Genomic DNA, 22,450 nt, shown 5'->3' with positions numbered 1-22,450 from the left:
TCATTTCTTAAGGAAGAACTTGATCTCAATTGGAGCTTTGGTTGGAGAGGGTCCGAAGGTTCGTGTTGAGGACATGGTTCTCGAGATTGTGGAAGACTCTTTGATTGTGATGAAGGGCATCAGGAATAATAACATGTACTATTTGATTGGAAATACAGTAACAGGTAGAGAGCTGAAGACTTCTATTGATTCGACTAGACTGTGACATTTGAGGCTTGGTCATTCGAGTATTTATTTGGAGAAAGGTGCATCGACCTGCAATTTGAAATCCACCGAATATTTTGATGTGAGCGAGAAGACCAATGTGAAGTTTGGCACCTCTATTCACCATACTGAGGGTCTTTTAGATGGACTTCATGTGGATGTTTGGGGGCCTTCCAAGAAGGTATCAATGGGAGGTAATAGATGTTTGGTTTCCTTTGTTGGTGACTGTTCTAGGCGTGTTTGGGTTACAACCAAATCCCGATTGGATAAAGTCCTAGTAGTCTCCAACAGATTAAAGAAGTGTGAGATAGATAGAAAGGTGAAGGTACTTCATTCTGATTTTGGTAAGAGGTATAAGAGGGACCTGTTTCTGCATTTGAGCCGAGCTCACGGCATTTCAAGACACTTCGTTATAAAGGAAATATTGGGGCAACTAGATGAGGTGGAAAATTTGGAGAACTGTGCCTTGCTGGAGGATGATCGGTGTTTGTGGTTAATCAATAGTTTACAGAAGAGTTTCTGGACTGAGGCTTCACATATTCAAGTCACCTTATTAAAGGGTTGCCAACTGCTATGATAGGAGGTAAAACTCAATTGGATATTTTGTTTGGTAATGTCACATTGGATGATGCTTTGATGAGAGAACCTATTAACTCTCAGCAGATGGAGAGTTTTGGACAGATCATAGAGGTATCACAGTGGGTGTATAGTGATGCTACTTCTCATTGGGTGAAGTTTACTTCACATACTCCAGATCATGCTGTATCGTTTGGGATTCCAGCTGAGGTGACACAGTTTGGGGATCATTTGGATTTCGATGCAGATGATGAGTTGGTTGATTCGAGTGCACCTGGTAGATGTAGTTTGGATATGGCCATTGGTTCACCTCAGGTGGAGATGTTTGGATTGTTTTAGTTTGGGACCATTGGAGGAGCTATCAATCATATATTTGATGATGATGTTGGAGAAGGGTTGCAAACTCTTCTAGTTGATTGAGTGCCTTTGGAAGCCGTTGGGTGAACTACGTGAGGCTTTATTCCTGGGGCAAAAGGATACGTAGGTAGTTAGTTTTTGATGCAGCCGATTTGATGGATTGGTATTGACGTTTTGGAGTTTGTTCGCATTCTCATTTGGGGTCCCGACTTGTTGTGGATTGAGTATGTTGTCATGAATTGTTTCACTTCGTACTAGACACAACAAGTAGGACATTTGGTTTGGTTAGTGTCGGCTTAGTTTTGGGAAAACTTCGCCGATGTGGAGAATTAAAGAGGAAACAACGAGGTTTAGAAAATTTGAGACGGAACAATTTGGAAGCTGCACGGTCGACTGCGGGTGGCACGACGGTCAACCGGCCAAACCCTATAATTGATTTTTGGTTCTGTCGTTTGCCATGGTCGACCGTCGAACCCACCACGATGGGTTCGGCGGGCGACCACGGATTGGGTCTGGGCTAGGGTTTTGTTTCCTATTCTGATTGACTATGCTGTTTGATATAAATAGCAACCATGTTTTTTAGGGTTTTTCATCGATTGATTGGGTAGCTTGAAGGTGATTTTGAGCACAGAAAAGAGAGATCTTTCTGAGCAATTTGTTTGAGGGTTTAGTTTTTTGAGCACAGAAAAGAGAGATCTTTCTGAGCAATTTGTTTGAGGGTTTAGTTTGAGAGATTTGAGAGGTTTGTTTGAGAGGTTAGTTGAGTGATCTTTTAATATCTACTTTGTACTCTCTTTCTCTATAGTGAAAACCCATCACTTCTTGCCCCGTGGACGTAGGCAATTTGCTGAACCACGTTAAACTTTTGTGTTTGAGTTGGTGCCGTTATTTTTTGGATTGTTTGGCTTTCTCTCTCAGCGTTTGTATTTGTTTCGCCGCGCACAACATGGTTTTGGTGCAGTTAGGGTTCGCAGGGGTGAATATTTTCTGCAAGCTTGCTATCAATGATGGAATGGATATGAGGATTCTTGTTGCTTATCGATATCTGTTCGCCTCGGCGTTCTTGGGTCCTCTTGCTTTCTTTCTTGAAAGGTAATTTCTTGATTTTTTTCAAGGGTTTTAGAAGTTTTTGTTATGATTTTTTTTTCTTGATTTTTGTTGTGTAGATTGCCTTGTTCATGTAAAAAAAGGGTTAATTTTGAAATTAATCTCAGAACACCTTGTTTGCATGCAAGTGTTCTGATAAGATTTTTATTTTAAAAAATGTTTAATATTACTGCCATTATATCATTATGAATTTAATTAGAAGGAGATGTTATTAGTTATTTTTGAATTGCAAAAGTTTAGATATTATGCAAAAAAGAATTTTAACTTAGATTAGATATTTTCTAGAAAGTTGTTGATGTTATTGTTTCATGTTTGTTTTATTTTAAATAAAATCAAATTATCCTATATAATCTCCTTGTTGGTTTTGATTAATTAGTATTGATTAGAATTTTTAAGCTTCCCCTTGTGCTTGAGATTTTAATATTTAGAAAATAAGATAAAATTTAAATCCATGTGTCAAGTAAAATTAATTTAAATTTATTATTTGATAATTTATCCCTAAGTATTTAATTTTTTTTGCTTTGGTTGCAAGGAATGACGCGACCTACCCAACATACCAAGTTTGGGGCAAACCCGTCGTCGTTTGACCCTCCATCAAGCCATGTAAAAAGTTCTATTCATTCGAAACCGTTAAAATTAATACGAGTGGATGAATGTTCAAACGACGACGGGTTCACCCCCAACTTGGTGTATTGGAGTTTTAGATTATGTAGGTCAAGTTCAACAGAGCGGATCATTCATAATATAGCTCAATCATGTAATTTTAGACTGCGTCCTTAGATGATTATCTAAGGGGTCACCTTAGGAACACTTCTCCCATATATAAACCACGTCTTATTGACACTATGTATAAAAAAAGAAAAGAATTAAGAGATAAAGACTTGATTCACATGAGACCCGTTGTTTATACTTGAAAGTCAATTATATATTTATTTAATTTTAAGCCTCTAGTAATTGTCAGGCCATTCTGAGCTTCACTTTCTTGGGAAAGGGTGAGGTTCCATGTTGACTCTTTTCATTTGTTTGGTCCATAACAGCAAACATCTAATATTCTTGGGCTTTGTTTGGAAAAACGAGCTGAAAGCTACGAGATTATAGCTGAAAGCTGTTAAGCTAGCTGAAAGCTGTGAAATTATAGCTGAAAGCTGATAGCTGTGTAGCTAGCTGATTGAAGTAGAGCTGTTTGGCAAAAGTAGCTGTACAACGAAAGCTGATAGCTGTGTAGCTAGCTGATTGAAGTAGAGCTGTTTGGCAAAAGTAGCTGTACAACTAGCATAAATTTGTTAAATAATTAAAAAGAACATGCAATATTATTGATATAAAATTAGAATTATTCAACACTTATTTATTTATTTATTTATTTACCTACTTATTTACTTATATATTTATTTACCTACTTATGTATATATCACGTGCGTTGCACGTGATGCATATTAATAAACTACAAGAGTTTAAATATTGAAGGTCAAGTAAATTTTCACTCACCAATTTTATAATTAGTTATTAAATGCATTCTTCACATAGATTATATGATACAGGTGCATGCTATGACGCGTGAAATGGAAAGAATTCCCAACTAATAACAGAAATGCTAGAAACCCATCATTTAGATAGTATGCATGTGACATTTTCTTATAGTCTTACTGTCACATTACTTCATCGTGTATTTGTATCAATGGTTTAAGTAAAATCACAGACGACTCAAACCGAGTGAACGCACAATACTCGTACAAAAACTGCAACATATATTGGGTCATTGTAAGTTAGTTTATTCAGAAACTACTGATTACATCCTTATGCCCAGCTCTCCACCACATGGCTATTATTTGCTCATTATACAAAAACCAGGCTTCTTGCAAGATCGAGGGCATTGTCAAAGAACTTATCTACTATGGCCAGAGCAAATTTCATGGAAGTCCCTGGCTTCTGCTTGTGATCAGGTTTCCATCAACCACCACCCTATTCTCACATTCACTTTGATCAGAAAGCTTGCTGCACATAGAAGGATATGTTGTTGCCTTCTTCCCCTTAAAAAGAGAATCAGAAAAAGGAAATTAGAATATAGAGAATATTATTTGAAGACCAACAAATGATTGAATCAATCACACACAAGGGCAAGCCTTGAAGTTGTACTTTGAGTAAACCATGTGGCTCAAGCGCTAGAGATGGAGAAGCACATATGCACCCAATACAACGTATTTGATTCAGCCTGCTTTTTAAGCAAATCAACAAGCTTTGCCGAGTTTGTGAATGCTTGTGCACCAGGAAGCCCTCCCTGCAAACAAAGTAAGAGGAAGCAAATATAAACTTACTTACATATGTACACATGGTGAAGAATTTGATGTTCAATGGCTATATTAAGTGACCGACAAAACAACTAGGTCATATTGTAATTTAACAGCCTCATCCAAAAGCTTATCTGCTATTATTTTCACTTTTCTAGATGCTACAATTTTTAATCCATCTTCAACTAATGCCATAACAACATTAGCTTTGGCTCTCCGTAGAATGTCGATAATCATTACAACCTCCATCTCTTCTGATCCGTTAGCAATTGGCTACAATTTTTAAGTCCTAGCATGGCATTTGAGTAAAAGCTATGATATTCCAGAAATTACAAAGCACTAAAAGTAAATTTCATTCAACATGATCGCATAAGCAGATGGTGAAATAAAACTGGGGAAAAGGGCTAAATTTATAACTTACAAAGGACAAGATGCTATTTTCACAGAGATAAAGCAAAAAATATAGGAAGCAAAATGAATAAGAAAACTAAAAAGACAAATGCTAAACAAAAAAATACCAGATGTTGTTGGATTATTGAAAGATGAAGGATAACAAACTAAAGAGAAAGGACGTAATCATGCATAAACAGAAGAGTATGGTTTACCACATGAGAAAATGACAATTATTAATACTACGTGTATTTCTCCCTCTAGATCTAGGATGTGAAATATATATTAATTTTTTACATATAGTGTAAAGATTTAAACCCACTTTTATTTCCCACCGTATTGAAACAATACCAAGGATAGAATGAAGACAAGACACAATTGAGATGTTAAGAAGCATAAGCATAAGTCAATTTAAAAATTAAAATCAGCATGTTCATTTATTGTATGCAATCATAGTCTATAAGATCACGAACTGGCCAGCTTTTAAAAAGATCGGAAATTGATCCATCCTAGAATAAATACAAACAAACTTCTAAATGCAATTATGTTAGACAAAGTTTTGGATAAAGGATGCAGCTGCATGATTAAATTGATTAAGGATGCAACTACATGATCCACAGAATTCATTCTATGTGGATTAAGGATGCAACTACATGACCTGTAGAACTCTTCTAGATGAGTCATGTGGTCCGCACAACCCAAATGTGATCTATAAGGACCGGGAATACATCAAGTTTATTACTCATTGCAATACTTACCACATAATTATTAACATTTGGCTGATAGATTGTGATGGATATTTAACACCAAGAAAGTTTAAAAACTCAGTTATGATACAGGATCTAGACCCTTTTTAAGGAATCACAGCCCTTTTACTGTACATTTGTCAACATTAAGAACTAAAATGTTACTGACATGAGAGTAAATTATGGCTACATAAAATATAGAACACCCAATTAAAACAACTGACAAAATATCTTCGCATCCCATTGCACTTTTAGTGTAAGTTTGCATTAAGATATCATTTGATAATATCTTGCAAAGTTATGTGCAAAATAGACTTCCTTCTTGCTATTGCAATAGAATGTCAATCTCATATTTGAAATTACTATATATGAACTAAATTGGAACTTTTCTAGAGATGGTATTGAACATTTCCAGCAAGGCAAAAAACAGGAAAAAAAAATTTGTCCAATGCAACTTCTAGCAGCATATTTTCTCACAATCAGCCAACTAAGATATCCTTAAAAAACAAGAGAAAAAGCATCTTCATGTACTCGAAAATGGTGCAAGTTAGTTCATGAAATTACATGAAGTTGCACATCAAGAACATGTAAAATATCGTGAGGCGAATGTACATACCTCTGACAAGCAGTAGTGTGAAGTAAGTTGAGTAACTCTTTCCATCTACACGAGTCCAACGCTGCAAATACACAAAAGAACAGGTATTGAGCTTTAATAAAAGTTCACAAGAGCTCTAATGAAAGTTCACAAGGAAGGGAAAATATACCATTGTCTCGGTAAGATATTCACCTCAAACTTATACAGGTTAAAGTTGGTCTCTGAGCAACTTATTCAGGTATTGAGCTAGGCTGTATATTTGTCATGAATGAAGTACCTTAGATTTAGAAGCTTCTATGCTTAACCCATGAATGAAAGTAATACACTATTTCTCCCATCTTACGAATAAGTGAAGATGCAGCACCTCCAATGGCACCTGTTGGTTTGGGTGTTGCATTCGAGGTCAATGAGGGCGAGTCCTGACGGGGATTCTCACGCAGGCGAGCTAGAGGATTTTCACGCAGGCGAGCTAGAGGATTTTCATGCGAGCTCGGGTGCTCGTTTGAGTGCGGGACAAGCTGTCGACATCCCACCTAGGGTTTCCCTATAAAAGGGAAACTTAGAGCTCGAGCCCCGGTGTGTGTGGCTTCTTCTCTCTCTCACGCTTTTCCCCTGGCGGCGCCCCCCCTTACTTCTCTATTTTTTCTTCCAGCTCATGTTGAATTTATTGAGGGAGGAATTAAGTAAGGGGGATTTAAAGAAGAGGTGGATTTGATTTAAGAGAGAGAGAATTAAACACTGTAGTATTACATTTATTGAGGGATCTCAAGTTTGAGATCTTCTCTTGCATTGTAATTTCTTATTAATTAATAAGAAATTAATTGTGTGGCTCCCGAGGACGTTGGTAAGTTTGCCGAACCTCGTTAAACTTTGGTGTATTTTTCTCTATACTGCGTGTTTTGTTGTTTTAGGGGTTTAGCGCAGCCCCGGGGTTTTCCCAACAGCACCTGCAGTCTTAAGTTTTTGAACATATAAGTAAGAAAGAAATATCCATTCAAGAGTACTTCAGTTGAATTGAGATAAAGAAGGTTGTCAGATAATCTGGTTTACAAAGAAATATCCATTCAAGAGTACTTCAGTTGAATTGAGATAAAGAAGGTTGTCAGATAATCTGGTTTACACATGTTAATTTCACTTCAGTTGAATCAGTTGAATTGAGATAAAGAAGGTTGTCAGATAATCTGGTTTACACATGTTAATTTCACTTCAGTTGAAGTGATATTAAGAAGGTTGTTAGATATCTGGTTTACACATTTAAATTTTATCCTGAACCACAAACTTAAGACCTCATTTAGAAAGCAATAGCTAAAAAAAAGTGAAAGCATACTAAATTGCTTCAGAAAAGTTAAAAAACAGTTCATACTTTCACGTTAAAACTATGGATGTACCATTGATTCAATATAAGCATGGCTTAATAAAGTGTAAAGATTACTGGTGCATAAAATTTAAATAAATCATCCTCTAATACAAATATGAGACTTTTTAGCAAGGAATCACTAATCAGGTTAACATAAAATATTTTATACTTAAATTCACTTACTAGATAAGCAAAAGCACTATGATTTTCTAGAAATACTTTTAACAGTTTTTGTTTGGTGGGCTCATATACACCCACGAAAACAGCTAATGCCCTATGGATTAAAAGGAAAAATAGTAATAAGGAGGGTTGTAGAGTGGTGAGATAATTAAAAAGAAAAAAGAAGTACCAATAGAATATATAAGCAAAGAAAACCATGATGTTGGCAAGAATGTCTTCAGTTACATTAGTGCGACTAACCATTTACAATGCATCCCTGCTAATGTGCCCTCCAAGATTGACATCCATTGAAATGTTTATGTTCACATATAAAATATGATAAATATGGTTTTCTTGTGAATTCACATATTTGGGTATCTCCTGAACATATAGTACTTAAAAAAGCAATTAATAGGACACACAATAAAAGTAGGTTTTCCAAATTGATAAGAAACTCATGGTAAGACCCCAGCAAGATTTCTAGCCAACTCTGAATACAAGTCCTTCCATTGGATTTTTCTCCCAGCACGAGCAGCCTGAAATCACTACCACATAATTGATCTATTGCAACGGTTAAGGCGCAACGGTTTTAACTGTTGCGTTAGATATCTATCGTAACGGTTTTCAGGGTCTAATACAACATTTAATATAAAATGTTGTCATAGGTCTAATAATTGTTTGTGGGCTTAATAATTGTTAGTGGCCTTTGGAGAGCTTTAGTAAAGCCCATGGTTTGACCGCACCGCTCAAAGGAAATCTGTCTCTCTCTCAAATCCCTAAAATCGCCGCTGAGCCAAAAAATTCCGCTCCCAAAAATTTCCGATCTCTCTCTAATTCCCTCCCTCCCTCACTCTCTCTCGCCAAATCCATCGCCGCCGCCCTCCTCTCATCGTCATCGTCAGAGCTCACTCTCCGCCTCCCTCCCTTTCTCGTCGCCAAAACCAGCGCCGCCCTCCCTCCTTCCCTCTCTCTCGCCAAAACAAGCGCCGCCCTCCTCTCATCGTTGCCGTCGTCGGAGTTATCGCCGCCTCCTCCTCCCCTAAAATCCCTAATTCGAGCTCCTCCTCTGATTCGAGCTCCGCCTCCTTCATTTGTAGATTTGAGCTCCTCTACCTCCTCCTCCTCCTCCTCCTTCGTCGCTACTGCCTTTTGTCCTCTACATTGAAAGGTACATGTCTATTTCTTGCCTTTCTCTTTAAATAGTAATAGGTATGTTAATAGAGATAGCTTCACATTTTTTACCCTATACCTGATCTTATTTTAGCTTTACATTCTTTTACCATACAGCTGAATTTATTTTCTGATTGCTATTTCCTGCCTTTTGTCCTCTACATTGAAATTTACATGATTGCTGATTGATAACTTCTTTTATCTTTTCAAGTGGTTTGGTCTCTTGCACTTAAATCTGTACTAGATATATGAAGGGTGCTGATGAATTCAAAGTGATGACTTCAAGCTTCAGATAGATGGCATGTAGTTTATTAAGAGTTATGGTTTATTGAATGCTAATTGAATGCTTATTAAAACAGTGTCAAAATTTGTTGAACCATTAAAGAAGCTTTAGTTGTCAAGTCTCATAATTCTTTATGAGCTTATCTAAACTGTTTGCTATTTAAGCTGCGGACGATTTAATTCCTTGCTTATACCAGTTGGTATGAGAAATAAATAAAACTAATATCCCTTCAGATCACATCTTTGTTAGCCAGGCTTAGAATCAAATCACCAACAAGGTCAAGCTTATTAAGTATTAACAGGTGAATAATACATCACCTTGAGGACCACATTTGCCATCTGTGTCGGTGTGTTGCTAAATTCAGGATATTAATCTTTTGACGTGAATTAGACCTCAACATTTTTTATGGTTTAAGTGTTCGAACTGTCCGTTTGGACAAACATATGAAGTGAGTGGTCATATCATGATTTGTCCCCAGTTTTTTTTGGACGAGGTCAATGGTTTCATCTGTAAGTGAGGCATGCATCATTGCCTCTTATTGACTAATATGCACATGTAATCTACGTTGTAAAAAAAAATTCTAGTAGCTCATATGATCTTAATCTCATGTGTGACTAGTAAGCTAAATGATGCACCATTAGTATCATTGAAATTGGACTGCTTGTGTTAAATTTGATTTATCCACTTTCTTATGACCCATTGATGACTTATTTTCTTGAATGCATGAGACTAACCTTCATAGACACCAAATTCACCATAGAAGCCTAGTGAAAATTTCATACACAATGAATATTTGATGCACTAGGCACGTTTCACATTTATGGAAATTGTGATTAAATTCATACCTAAATCCTCATGTACGTCTTAAATATTTGCAGACTTCTTAGTGACATTTGCCAGGCTTCTATATAAATGTCTACAAGAGATCACTAGTCTAGATATCTAAATTAATTGAGCTAAGAAAACCCAACAGTGTGCATTGGTTGGGACTGGGAAGATAAGCGTCAGTGTTGTGTACATTAATTGTAGATTGGAGTTGAACTAGTGCATACTGTTGGGTTCTATCTAAATTAACATGGCTCTTGTTTTAGCTTGCACTTCCATCTTGAGTGAACAGGTGGCTAACCGCATAGATTGGGGACTTCATTATGCAACTAATCTTTGTGGTATCAAGAATTCTGTTCTGATCTCAGAGGTATATATTAGCATACACCTGTATATATTAGCATATATAATAGATAAGTCCATAACTGTGTTAGATATTGGGTGTGGCTTCGGCAGCTTAGGAGCGCATCTTTTCTCAAAACAGCTTCTAACAATGTGCATCGCAAGATGTGGAATCGACTAGGAGAAGAATGGTATGTTTTTTCTCTTATACTTTATTTCTTATTCAGACTTTGTGGTAAATTCTAGATGATTGACTTCGTTTCTGGTTCAGTTGAATGCAAAACTACTGATCAATCATTCTACTAGTTGATTTGTGCATGTAACTTTTACTTATGTTATCAAAATAGAAAAATAAATGTGTCTGTCTACATAAAAATTAGTAGCAGAGGCTCATGTATAGAACTGACTCGATATGATATGTATGCTTGCATGTAAATAGGGCTTGATTGCTTTATAGGCATAGTTGGACCTACATGTGAATTGGTAAGTTATGCATTAAAAATATCACCATTAACATATCCCATATTGGTCAATAAGAGAGATTACATCAGCTTAAGACAAATGTTTAGATTCAATGAAGTAGGCTTATAATGTGAATATGCCTCACTGAATTGGATACTAAATCATTTGCTTTGATCATGACATGCTCATTAAGATACTAACAATTCTTATGTAACAGTGGATCCAGCATATTTTTTTGTTGGGAAATGCTTATCTTGGATCTTGCATTATGAAGTTGAATAAATAACATTTGAACTGACTGATGCAGATGATATTTTCTTGGTCCAAGTGGACAGACTTTTCTTAGGTTAATCCAAACTCAACTGAACTTGCAATTCATGGTAATTTGAAATGATCATAGTTTAAACTATAATTTCTTTTTACACCGATTGACAATTTTATTTTTCGTTCATCAAATTTGCACTCAAAGGACTTAGCCGAGGACGCATTAAATTGGAACTCTGCTATTCGTAACTATTGGTCTCTTCTTTCACCTCTGATTTTCTCGGATCATCCAAAGAGGCCTGGTGATGAGGATCCCTCTCCACCTTTTAACATGCTCAGAAATGTGCTTGACATGAATGCTCGATTAGGCGGGTTCTATGCTGCATTGTTAAATGCAGGAAAATCTGTTTGGGTTATTAATGTTGTTCCCACAAGTGGTCCAAATTATGTCTCTCTCATCATTGACATGGGATTTATTTCAGCACGACTGGTATGCATTTAAACCTTCTAAAGAAAATCTTCATAGTTTGTATTATTTACAATATATTCACTAGGACCACGGCGTTCTAAGTCAGGACAATCGTTGATTTACATTTACCTGTATCTGCTAAGATGTAAAGGCTTGGCCTAACACCAACTATATTAGCCTGACAATGGGTTATTATTGCTATGCCTGTCAAGGAGCCCCAGTACAAAGGTGCTCAGCTCCAATGGTTGGTATCTTTTTTTTTATTTGATTTGCCTAACTGCCCCAACGGTTGGAACCGTTGGGGCAAACTTGGCAACCGTTGGGGCTGACTCAGCCCCAACGCAATTTGTCCCAACGGTCCTTTTTTCAGCCCCAACGGTTCTAACTGTTGGGGTCATGATTTGCCCCAACGGTTTCAACCGTTGGGGCAGCCCTGCTTTGTACTAGTGTGAGCCAAAAAATTCCGCTCCCTAAAATCGCCGTGGCCAAGATCTTCATATAATCGGCGATCTCATCACTGAATTCGTCGTTGTTTTCATATTGGATCTCATCTCCAATCTCCTCTCCGATATCATCTTCGAGCTTGTTGTCATTCTCGTCGTCGACCTACTCTCGTTGGTCTCGTCGCCGTCTTCAGTCCTCGCTGGAGTCCATTTACTTTCGTCGCCGTTTTCATCTTGTTCGTTTCATCGTCGAGCTACTCTCGTTGCTCCAGAAATTGAGCCCATATCTCGCTAACGGGAGCTTTCTAGGGTTTGCTCCACCTATCTCTTCTCACGATATTTTGATTTCTCAATTCCCACTACCGCTTTCTGAGTTCAAATTGATTTTTCCAGTTAAATTTAGTGATTTTTAAAGTTATTGACTAGCATATAAATTAGCCGGGAAATCTGTGATGATGTATATGAAATCTTTTCAATGACCCGCTTAGTTATTGCATGTTATATATCACTTTTATTTCTCAAGTTTTGTCCCAAAAAAATTGATAATTTGTTATGATGTGTATCTGAGTCATGTTCCCCAATTAAATGAGTTGCAGACAACTTGTATGCTATATATAATCCTTATCATCACAAAGAAGATAATGTTATATATCACTTTTTATAAGTCATGCCTAATATCAGTATAATCTTATGTTCTTGAGCCAAGAAAGGGTTCATATAAGAAATTGACATGTGGCATATTTTATTGATTATATTCAGAAATCCATCTTTATTCCTGAAACATAAGAGTTCACTTGTGACCAGCATGGGGCTGATAAGTCGGAAGGTTCAATTGACATATAAATGCGGAACATTGTTAACTTAGATATGGACCTGTAAAGGAGACTTTGGTGTGGAGCTCAAGATTCTGAGATTAGGATCATTCTTCTGAGTTCTAGGAAAGAAGTTCAGGGACAATCATCTGCATGTTTTGTTGTTTAGTGTACTTTCATCATGTATTATAAACTGAAATAATACATGATTGCTCTATTATTGAGCAAAATTCATAACTAGCTGTAAATAGTTGGACAAGCTTAGTTGCTATGTAATTTTTCTTATTAAACTAGTGAAAGAACCAATGCACACATGTTGACCCGTACAGATGGGAACATCTTGGATGCATCTGTGCATCATATAGTTTCAGAAGTTGTTGCCTATTGAAGTTGATTTTGACCTTCATGTTGATGAAAACATGATTTTATCCCTTGAGATATTAAATTCCATAGTGCAAATCAATGTTTAAGCTTTTCATTTGGAATTACCTCTCTGATTTGCTGCAGCAAAAGCTATGCACTTTATTTTGGTCCCTTCATGCGCAGTTTATTCTGTACAAACCAGTAGAATCACTGTAGTCCTTGAAAACATATGGTTGCACACTTGGATTGGCTCAGTCCAAATTCTGCTGCTTGGACTGCTGAAATTGAGCCTGCCATGTCAGTGCGTGCGGATCACCCAAATTCTTGTAGAAACAATCCCTACTCTCCTTTACATTATATACTATTTAATGCAAAGAATCACTTAACAAAATGTCAAGGGATTTTTTGGGATTATGGATAAGGGTGACGAATATGGCTGTGATTAGATGCTCTTGATAACTTTAGCCTTTTTTGTTAAAATGGTTGGATTTGGTTGTGGCAACAAACAAGCATGATGTACATTGTTCTCTTAACTTCCTTTTCAAACATCTTTTTTCCCCAATTTTATTATCATCATTGCAAAAATTATGCTGATTCATGGAAATTTACACAGGTACAGAAATGATGAAAGCCAAGATTGAGATTGATACTGACAGGTTCCTAGTGAGTATTTGACATTGAGGAACAAGTTTTTGGAAACAAATAGAGAATATAGTCTTTGACCGAGAAGTTTCATGTTTTGTAATCAAATGTTGATGTACATTGTTTGAATGTTAGTTCGGTACGATATTTTCTGAGTTGAAATGTTGGTAGTGTGGATTTAATACTTTGTAGTTTTTATACTATACTGATGTATGTTGGCACTTATCATTATGGTTGATTATGCTCAACATAATCACTTTTATATTGTGTATTAAAATTTGACTTGGCCATGTTCTTAAAAAGATTGTCCAGGTAATTGAATACTATAATTATTTTGGTGTAGGAAACCAAGAACAGCTTCGATTGAGCAGTTGCAATAGCTCGATTAAAACCGTTGCGATAGCTCGATCAAAACCGCTGCGATAGCTCGATCCAAACTGTTGCGATAGCTCAATCCAAACTGTTGCGTTAGGTCTTTTAAAACTGTTGCAATAGCTCCAACTGTCCCTGTAGCTTTATTAAAACCATACTTATAGCCTACTAAAACCGTTGCGTTAGGTATTTTAAAACTGTTGCAATAGCTCCAACTGTTGCCGTAGCTCTATCAAAACCATAGTTTTAGCCTACTAAAACCGTTGCGTTAGGTCTTTTAAAACTGTTGTAATATCTAAAAAAACCGTTGCAGTAGCTTGAAAACCGTCGCAATAGCTCAATCAAAACCGCTGCAATAGCTTAAAAACCGTCGCAATAGCTCAATCAAAACCGTTGCAATGGCTTAAAAACCACTTACCTTTTAAAACCGTTGCGTTAGATGCAGGGGCAACGGTTCAAAAAACCGTCGCAATAGAGTTCAAAACCGTTACGGTAGAGGTAGGGCAACGGCAGCATATGAGGCGGTTTGAGAACCGTCGCACTTGCTCAAGGGCGACGGTTCCATGGCTAGCGCAACGGTTTTGAACCGTTGCGTTAGAGCAAATATGTGGTAGTGAATGAAATGAATGGTTCATAGAAAGTGACCAACTGCTCTCACAAGAACATAAATATTGGATTCCTTAACTTAAACAATCAAAAAATTCCAGAGCACAAATTGAGAACATGAAGGCATAGTTACAATCATTGCACATAATGATAGACATTACAATCACGAGGCAAAGTCCTGAGCATACAAGTATTAATAATACTAAATGCACACGTAAACTTTAAATTCAGACCTAAGTGCTCGAACTGATGAGAAGATTGTGATAGTCAGCACATCACATAATTACTCACATACAAGCTTTGAGGATCTAGCCTTAAGAAAATTCTAGTAACAACAGTATTGAATACCTAACCTAGAGCGTTCATAGTTTACATATGCAGGCATAAGTACTTTTAGCAAGAATAACCTGCCTGAAGCCGAGTCTTTATCATATATATAGGATATAGGACTGATTCAACAACAACACCAGGAGTGACTCCTGCTATAATACCATCTAAAAGAAGCAAAGAAAAATTTAATTAAGCCTAACAAGAAGTTAACAATTAAATGAAAATAAAAAATAAACAATATCACTGTCATGATATTAAATTTAGACCCCAGAACCCAAAAATTTACAACCCGTTTTACTTCACCAACAAATGGAACTTAACTTACACCTCTTCCACTTTCCTCTGGACAAAGTCCTCAAAAGCCTCACTCCTCCCTTCTTACCTCTTATTATTTGTGTGTGTGTGTGTGTGTGTGTGTGTGTTTTTTGCTCATCTCGATTTAAAAGATCTATGCTTTATGTATCCTGACAGTTTACAGAAGGTTAAGAATGATAACCAACTTTACTTACATAACTGCAATTAGAAATATTTTGTAGTCTAACTTTAAAAAAAGTATGTTTTAGTTCAAAGCCAACAAGAAACAATGCCCCCACATACCAAATAGTATCCGCACAAAATTAAACGACTTTTCATCTTCCATGGTGACTGATTCAAATGGCTTTGAAGATTCCACCTTGGAGTTGCGAAATTTACTCATATAAGCATCTATAAACAATAAAAAATTTGAAAAATAAGTCTGCTCAAAGAGAACTCAAAATATTAAAATAAAAAAATCTAACTTGTCACATTTACATCCTAATTCTGCAGACACTTAGAATAGTTGTGACCAAAAAATCTATAGTTCTGAAACATGATAGCAATTGGGATTTATGGCAGTTGACTTGAAGAACAAATTTTAAGTAAATTACACTGTTCCCTTTATCAAAATTCTTTTCTCAACTTCAAACTAATATATTTGCCATAACTTTTTTTTTTGGTCAATGAACTGTGAATTTTATTCATCTCCCAAATTTGAACATATAAGGTCAAACAAAGCTCCAGAAGCCTGGAGAACAAAAGAAAAAATTACAAACTTTCAAGTAGTTCTTTCATATGTACATGTGAACTATCATTTAGAATTTTACAAAAAATCGAAAGCTTGATATCTCTGAAAACTTGAGCAGGTAGCCTCCTCTTGTCTTGAAAAATTCTTAGATTTCTCTCCCTCCAAATCATGTATACAGCAGCAGATAAGCACATCCTTTTCAGCTTCTTCATAGGACTTTTTCCTTTCAATTTGTGAGAGTACCAGTGCAGTAACAAGTCCTATGTACATGACCTCCATTTATATCCCAACCAGCTCATCACCAAGTTCCATACTTCCGCTGAATATTGACATTCAAAAAAGATATGATCTCTAGCCTCTAACTGGTGACTGTCACACAGCACACAGTGAAGTTGATTTGTGCTCAAGATGTTCATTCTGCACAGTCTATCCTTGGTAAGAAGTCTAGAGTGACAAGCTAGCCAAAACACAAAGGAGTGCTTAGGGTATAGAAAGCCATCCCAAACTGTCTTAGCCCAAGCAATTGTATTAGTAGGTTGTATAAGAGCACTGTAAACTGCAGATAATAGAAGCTTGCCATCAGAGCAACAATCTGCTATTTTAGCCGTAACAGCATTCCCAAACTTACTCACGAGCATATCCCTCATTTTAAGGAGTTGCCTCCACATCCATGAGTCATTTGTCTTGGGCTGAACAGTCCAAATATTTTGATTTTGAAGATAGTTTCCATGTACCCACTTGATCCATAGGAGATCCTTTTTAAGATGAATCAACCACAAAAGCTTAGTGGCAGCTGCATAGTTCTAGTACTTAGCTGAGAAAATGCCCAGACCCCCATATTCTTTGCCTTGACAAACCGAACCCCAGTTTACTAAGTGAAATTTGTGCCCCCATAGAAAGGCAGAACACAAACTATCAATCTTTTCCAAAGCTTTAATTGGGAGGATGTAATTGCTTAGCCAATATGTTTGAATGCCCAAAATAACAGACTTAATCAGTTCAAGTCTTCCAGCATAGGACAAGCATTTATTTTGTTGCCAGGTTTGGAACTGATTGTAAATTTTACCAATAAGACTAGAACAATCAGTGTATGAGAGTCTTTTAGCAGTCAGAGGTAGGCCCAGGTATTTCATAGGCAGAACTCCTTCAGGGAATTTGAGATGGTTGCATATCTGAGCTTTGAGATAATCAGATACACCACTCAGGTATACAGAGCATTTGCTGGAGTTGGCTTCCAGTCCAGAAACATGTCCAAATTCTTGAAGATAAGTGAAGATTTTAGCAATAGAACTCATGTCAGCCTTGCACAACAGCAACAAATCATCAGCAAAAATCAGATGGTTAGTCTTCAACCTAGAGCACTTTGGATGATATTTAAAAGATGAATCATCCTTTAGAGTGTTGAGTTTCCTGGAAAGATATTCCATCCCTATAACAAACAGATAGGGGGAGAGAGGATCCCCTTGCCTCAAGCCTCTTGCACCATGAAAATAACCATGTAGACCACCATTCAAAGCTAAAGAAAACCCTTGCCTCAAGCCTCTTGCACCATGAAAATAACCATGTAGACCACCATTCAAAGCTAAAGAAAATTTTGGAGTAGATATGCATTCCATGATCCAGCAAACCATATTGTTGGGAAAGTTCAAACCAATCAACATACTCCTTATAAAATCCCAACCAATAGTGTCAAAAGCCTTCCTCAGATCAACATTTAAAATAGCTCTTGGGGAATTATTTTTCCTCCCATAGTGCTTGAATAACTCATGTGCAAGCAAAAAATTACTTGAAATAAGTCTCCCACTTACAAAAGCACACTGTGCATCATTGACAAGATAACCCATAAATTTCTTAACCCTGGTGGCAATGACTTTAGATATGATTTTGTAGATAACATTGCAACAGGCTATAGGGCGAAAATCAGTGGCCGAGATAGGATTAAGGACTTTAGGCACAAGGGTAATAGATGTAGCATTAAGAGAACCCAAGAGTGTACCTGAGTGGAAAAACTCCTCAACTGCAAGATAAAGATCCTCCTTGATTACAGACCATGCAGCTTTGTAAAAGAAGGCATTGAATCCATCAGGACCAGGAGCCTTATTATCAGGCATCGAAAAAAGAGCTTGTTTGATCTCTTCCCTAGAGACAGGGGAACTCAGGTCATGCTTCTGCTCAGAGGTTAGAATGGGGCCATTTGAAATTATGCTAGGATCAGCAATTGTATTAACTTTAGCAGTACCCATCAACTTCTTATAGAAATCAATGAGCTCAGTAGTAATTTCAGATAAATCAGAGATTCTGGAGCCATCATCAGCATAAATTGATAAAATTCTGTTTTGGTGTCTCTTGTTTTTCATAACTGAATGAAAGAACTGAGATCCCTTATCAGAATGAAGCCCCCATTTTATGCTTGCTTTTTGCCTTAAGAAAGAATTTTCTTTTTCCAGCATAATAGAATATTTCTTAATGCAAGCCTTCTCTCTAAAAATAAGATCAGTATTAAAAGGATCAGCATCCAGCTTGGTTTGGACTTCCAGGAGATCAACTTGAGCTCTCAAAACTTGTTGACTGATATTCATGTAATTCTTACTATTCAGTTCCTTAAGAGCATGCTTAAGACTTTTAAGCTTTGTATAAAATCTGAACATGTTAAACCCCCTGACATTCCTATACCAAGCAGATCTGACCACCTCTAGAAAGTCAGGGTGTTTTGTCCACATATTGAAAAATTTAAAAGGCTTTTTGACTTCAACAATATCATCACCAATAGATATAAGCCCAGGGGAGTGATCAGAGCATAAAGGCATCAAATACTCAACTTGACTTGTAGTGTATTGATTAATCCAATCTTGATTCACCAAGGATCTGTCCAGTCTGCTCCAAACTCTTGTTCTAGCATCCTGTTTGTTACTCCATGTGAAAAAGCAGCCAGAGGTTTTAATATGATTCAGTTGACTAGATGAAATAAAACTCTGAAAATCAGCATTTCCAGCACCAGATGCCTGGACACCACCAATTCTTTCATCACCATTTAAGATAGCATTAAAATCCCCACCCACCAGCCATGGGCAAGTAACATTTCTTTTGAAGGCTAACAAATCTTCCCATAAGACTTTTCTTTCATCATTCAAATTGCGAGTATAAACTGCAGTGAGAAGGCAAGATACCTTGCCATCTTTAGATTTCAAATCACAAGTTATATATTGATCAGTAGATTTAACCACCTGGACAGATAATACATCATTGTCCCATAGAATCCATACTCTAGCATTATTTGCCACATGCTTATTAGATATCCATTTCCACTCCTTTGCAATCTTTTTACCAATAATCTGCAATTTATCATCCCTTGCAATTTTAGTTTCCAAGAGAGCAAGAAAAGAAACTTTATACTCTTGAATAAACTTTTTCACTGCCCCATGCTTAGAGGATTTATTCAATCCCCTAATGTTCCAAATAGCTAGGTGCATTTATAGAACAGTATCCCCTCTATCAGCATTAGAGGGATCTAACTCAAAGATTTGATGATCAAGAATAGAGAATTGTGAAGCTTGCATTGATGTGCCAGGTTCTCTCATGGTAAGCCTTTTTGCAGCAAGAGCTCTAGTAACATTAGTAAAGCCACTGGAATTTATAGAAGGAGAGTAAGGGAAAGCTGAACCCCCAGCTGTGCATGTTTTCCCACCCTCAGTAGAGTTTTGTGAATGATGTTTTTCAAGGAGATGTTGTATTCCATTCAGGCCATTCCCAGAATTTATTCTATGGACAGAGGGAATCTGTGCATGTTTTTCCAGCAAAGAGATGCCAGACTCAGTCTTTCCAGCACACTCTCCTCCTGCAGTAGAAGAAACCTGTGCATGATCTCCAGACAAACCATTAGTAGCAGCTGTGACTGTAGTCACACCTCCAGCAGCAGCATGAAGAGGGTTAGATTTCTTAACTGGCACCCAAGCTTTTTTTCCACCATTTTTCCTGCAATGCTGAGTATCATGACCAATAAGTTTACATATTGAACACCACCTTGGCTTGAATTCATAGAGCACATTTTGATAGTAACTTTTGCCATCAGGCCCTTGGATCTTGATTTGATCAGGTAAAGGAGCTTTTAAAGGGAGGTCAACTTCCAGTAGAACCCTTGCATAGCTCAATCTTTGCCTTGAGGCAGTAAGCTTATCAGTAGCTATAGGGCATCCAATCATACTTGCAATTTTGCTAATACCTGTGGAACTCCATAAATTCAATCTCAGATTAGGAAATTGCACCCATATGGGATATTTCTGGTCCTGTAGTTTATCAACATCCAGGTCAATTGACCATGGCTTAAGCACAAGAGGACGTGAGCCAAAGAACCAGGGACCTCCTTCAAGAATCCCCCTCATGCTGCTCTCATTTTGAAATTCAAACAGGAATACTCCTTGTTTAATCAAAAAGACTTTAGGGATGGAGATTTTTCCCCAGAGCTTAGTAACATAGGTCTCCATCGATTTGAATTTAGCATTCATCCCAATTACATGTCCAATTAGAGCATATTTCCAAAAAATTTCCCCTTCCCTCCATTCTTCTTCATTAAAGGTAACTATATTTCCCTGGGAAAAAGGATCAAAGTTTAAGGATAGACCTCTTCCAGCTTGCCTATTATCAGAGAATAAGCTAACAAAAGATTGCTTATTCCCTTGAATTTCATTTTCAAGAATTTTAATTTCCTCCTTCTCCTTTTCCAGATTCGTGTTTTTATCATGAGAGACTGCAGCAGGTTTCTTGTTAGAGTTTTCATCCAGATTAGGAAAATCAATAACTGATTTAGACTGATCTACAAAAGGAGTTCGAAGCTCATCACAGGAATCAATAATCAGATCAGAATCAACAAATTCCTCAAAATCATCAGCCCAGGATTGAGAGGATTTACTTAGCTCATGAGAGATTCTAGGATCAGATCCAAGCTGAGGAGGAACAGACAAAGAAGTCGTTCTTAAAAGAATCTCATCCATCAATACCTTCTTCTTAGCCCCCTTTGGTCCAGTGCTATCCATTTCTTGAGGGAGAGGATTCACTGTTACATCCGATTCAACATCAAAAGAGAATCCAGCAGAACTTGCAGAGATCCCAGATGATGAAGGATAAGAGAACAGTGAATCACGGAGCTCCTTGTTGATAGATACCTTGCTAGCACTCTTCTTCTTCCTAGATCTCTCCATTGAAATCTCGGCGGTGGCGCAAGTTAGCAGGGAGATTTGCCATAACTATTACCTCCAAGTAAACTAACATGGTCAAAGTCACACTAAAAAATAAAATTTGAAGTGAGTAATAAAGTTCCTTCACATTTTTTTCAACAACTTCCTCAACTTCCAATTCCAGAATTCAAAATCAAAACCAAACTTAAAGTTGCATACACAATTTCTAACCAAAATTTTTTCCGAACAGTTAATTCAAACTCTTGCAGTTCTCCATAGTTCTTCACCTCTAAGCAAAATAAAATCTTCAAAAGCTAGAATTTTCAAAGTAAAAAAAATAAGCTGATTTACACAATATCTTCACCAAAAAAACTATATTTTCAAAAGAATTCTTCAAACTTTCATATTCACCCTAGTTCTTCACCTCTAAACAAAATAAATCCATCAAAATCCACAAAATGTCAGAACTTCACTTATTAATAATATTTAAATCTCCACATTGATCACATTTCAAAAATCCTACATTTTAACATTAAACATGATTGTATCGAACACATTAATTCTTGCTTTCGAGTCTGAAATTAGCATCTCAATATTGCATCAAAGGAATACCTTGTAAATATTGCGACAAAATTTACCAATTTTGTCTACAAGTGCAGATATTTTGGAGGTTAGATAAAAAAAAAAAAGAATAAAACTAACATAGAAGAAATTAAGCAAGCATAACAGAAACTAAACACACAAGAAGAAAAAACTCCACATTCAGATCAGTAATAGGTCAGAACCAAAATAGATCGGAACCTAAGTAGATCATCGTAAGTGAAGTACATCAACAACCAACCTCAATTAAGCGTGAACTCCAAAAGCGTCGTCTTTGCTCCATCAAAACTGAAGCACTACGCTATTTATAGAGGCAGGTTCGGCCAGGGGTGGAGAAACAGAACAATCCGAAGAATCAGGGAGGAAGAGGCGGAGGGGGCGGAGTTCGAGAAACTGAAGAATCAGACATGGGAGAAACGGAAAAATCGGAGATGAAGAGGCGGAGGTGGGCGGGTGGGTGGAGCGGGAGAGGATA

The 22,450-nt window shown here is 36.9% G+C and overlaps 1 protein-coding gene and 1 long non-coding RNA gene across 8 annotated transcripts; one reads left to right on the top strand and one right to left on the bottom strand.

Annotated features, from left to right (window-relative positions):
* Window positions 3,967–6,633, bottom strand: LOC109842686. The gene is made up of 3 exons (XR_002247346.1): window positions 6,282–6,633; window positions 4,378–4,519; window positions 3,967–4,271 (listed from the first exon to the last, which is right to left on the bottom strand). It is a non-coding gene; the product is annotated as an uncharacterized LOC109842686 (long non-coding RNA).
* On the top strand, window positions 8,499–13,616 carry LOC109825271 (probable pectin methyltransferase QUA2). 7 transcript variants are annotated; one of them, XR_002242958.1, is made up of 6 exons: window positions 8,501–8,944; window positions 10,321–10,424; window positions 10,511–10,587; window positions 11,166–11,238; window positions 11,328–11,612; window positions 12,794–13,616. XR_002242958.1 is itself a non-coding variant. In XM_020392091.1 (3 exons), the coding sequence occupies exons 1-3, from the start codon at window positions 11,236–11,238 to the stop codon at window positions 13,423–13,425; spliced, it is 360 nt and encodes a 119-aa protein (XP_020247680.1). In that variant the 5' UTR covers window positions 10,594–11,235; the 3' UTR covers window positions 13,426–13,616. The 7 variants fall into 7 exon arrangements, 1 of the variants encoding a protein (XP_020247680.1); XR_002242960.1 differs by having other exon boundaries at window positions 8,499–8,944; window positions 10,489–10,587; window positions 11,328–13,616; XR_002242959.1 differs by having other exon boundaries at window positions 8,500–8,944; window positions 10,347–10,424; window positions 11,328–13,616.

This window comes from Asparagus officinalis, chromosome 1 (assembly GCF_001876935.1).
Source record: "Asparagus officinalis chromosome 1, Aspof.V1, whole genome shotgun sequence".
Lineage (NCBI taxonomy): Eukaryota > Viridiplantae > Streptophyta > Magnoliopsida > Asparagales > Asparagaceae > Asparagus > Asparagus officinalis.
This window is presented reverse-complemented; position numbering and strand designations above follow the sequence as displayed.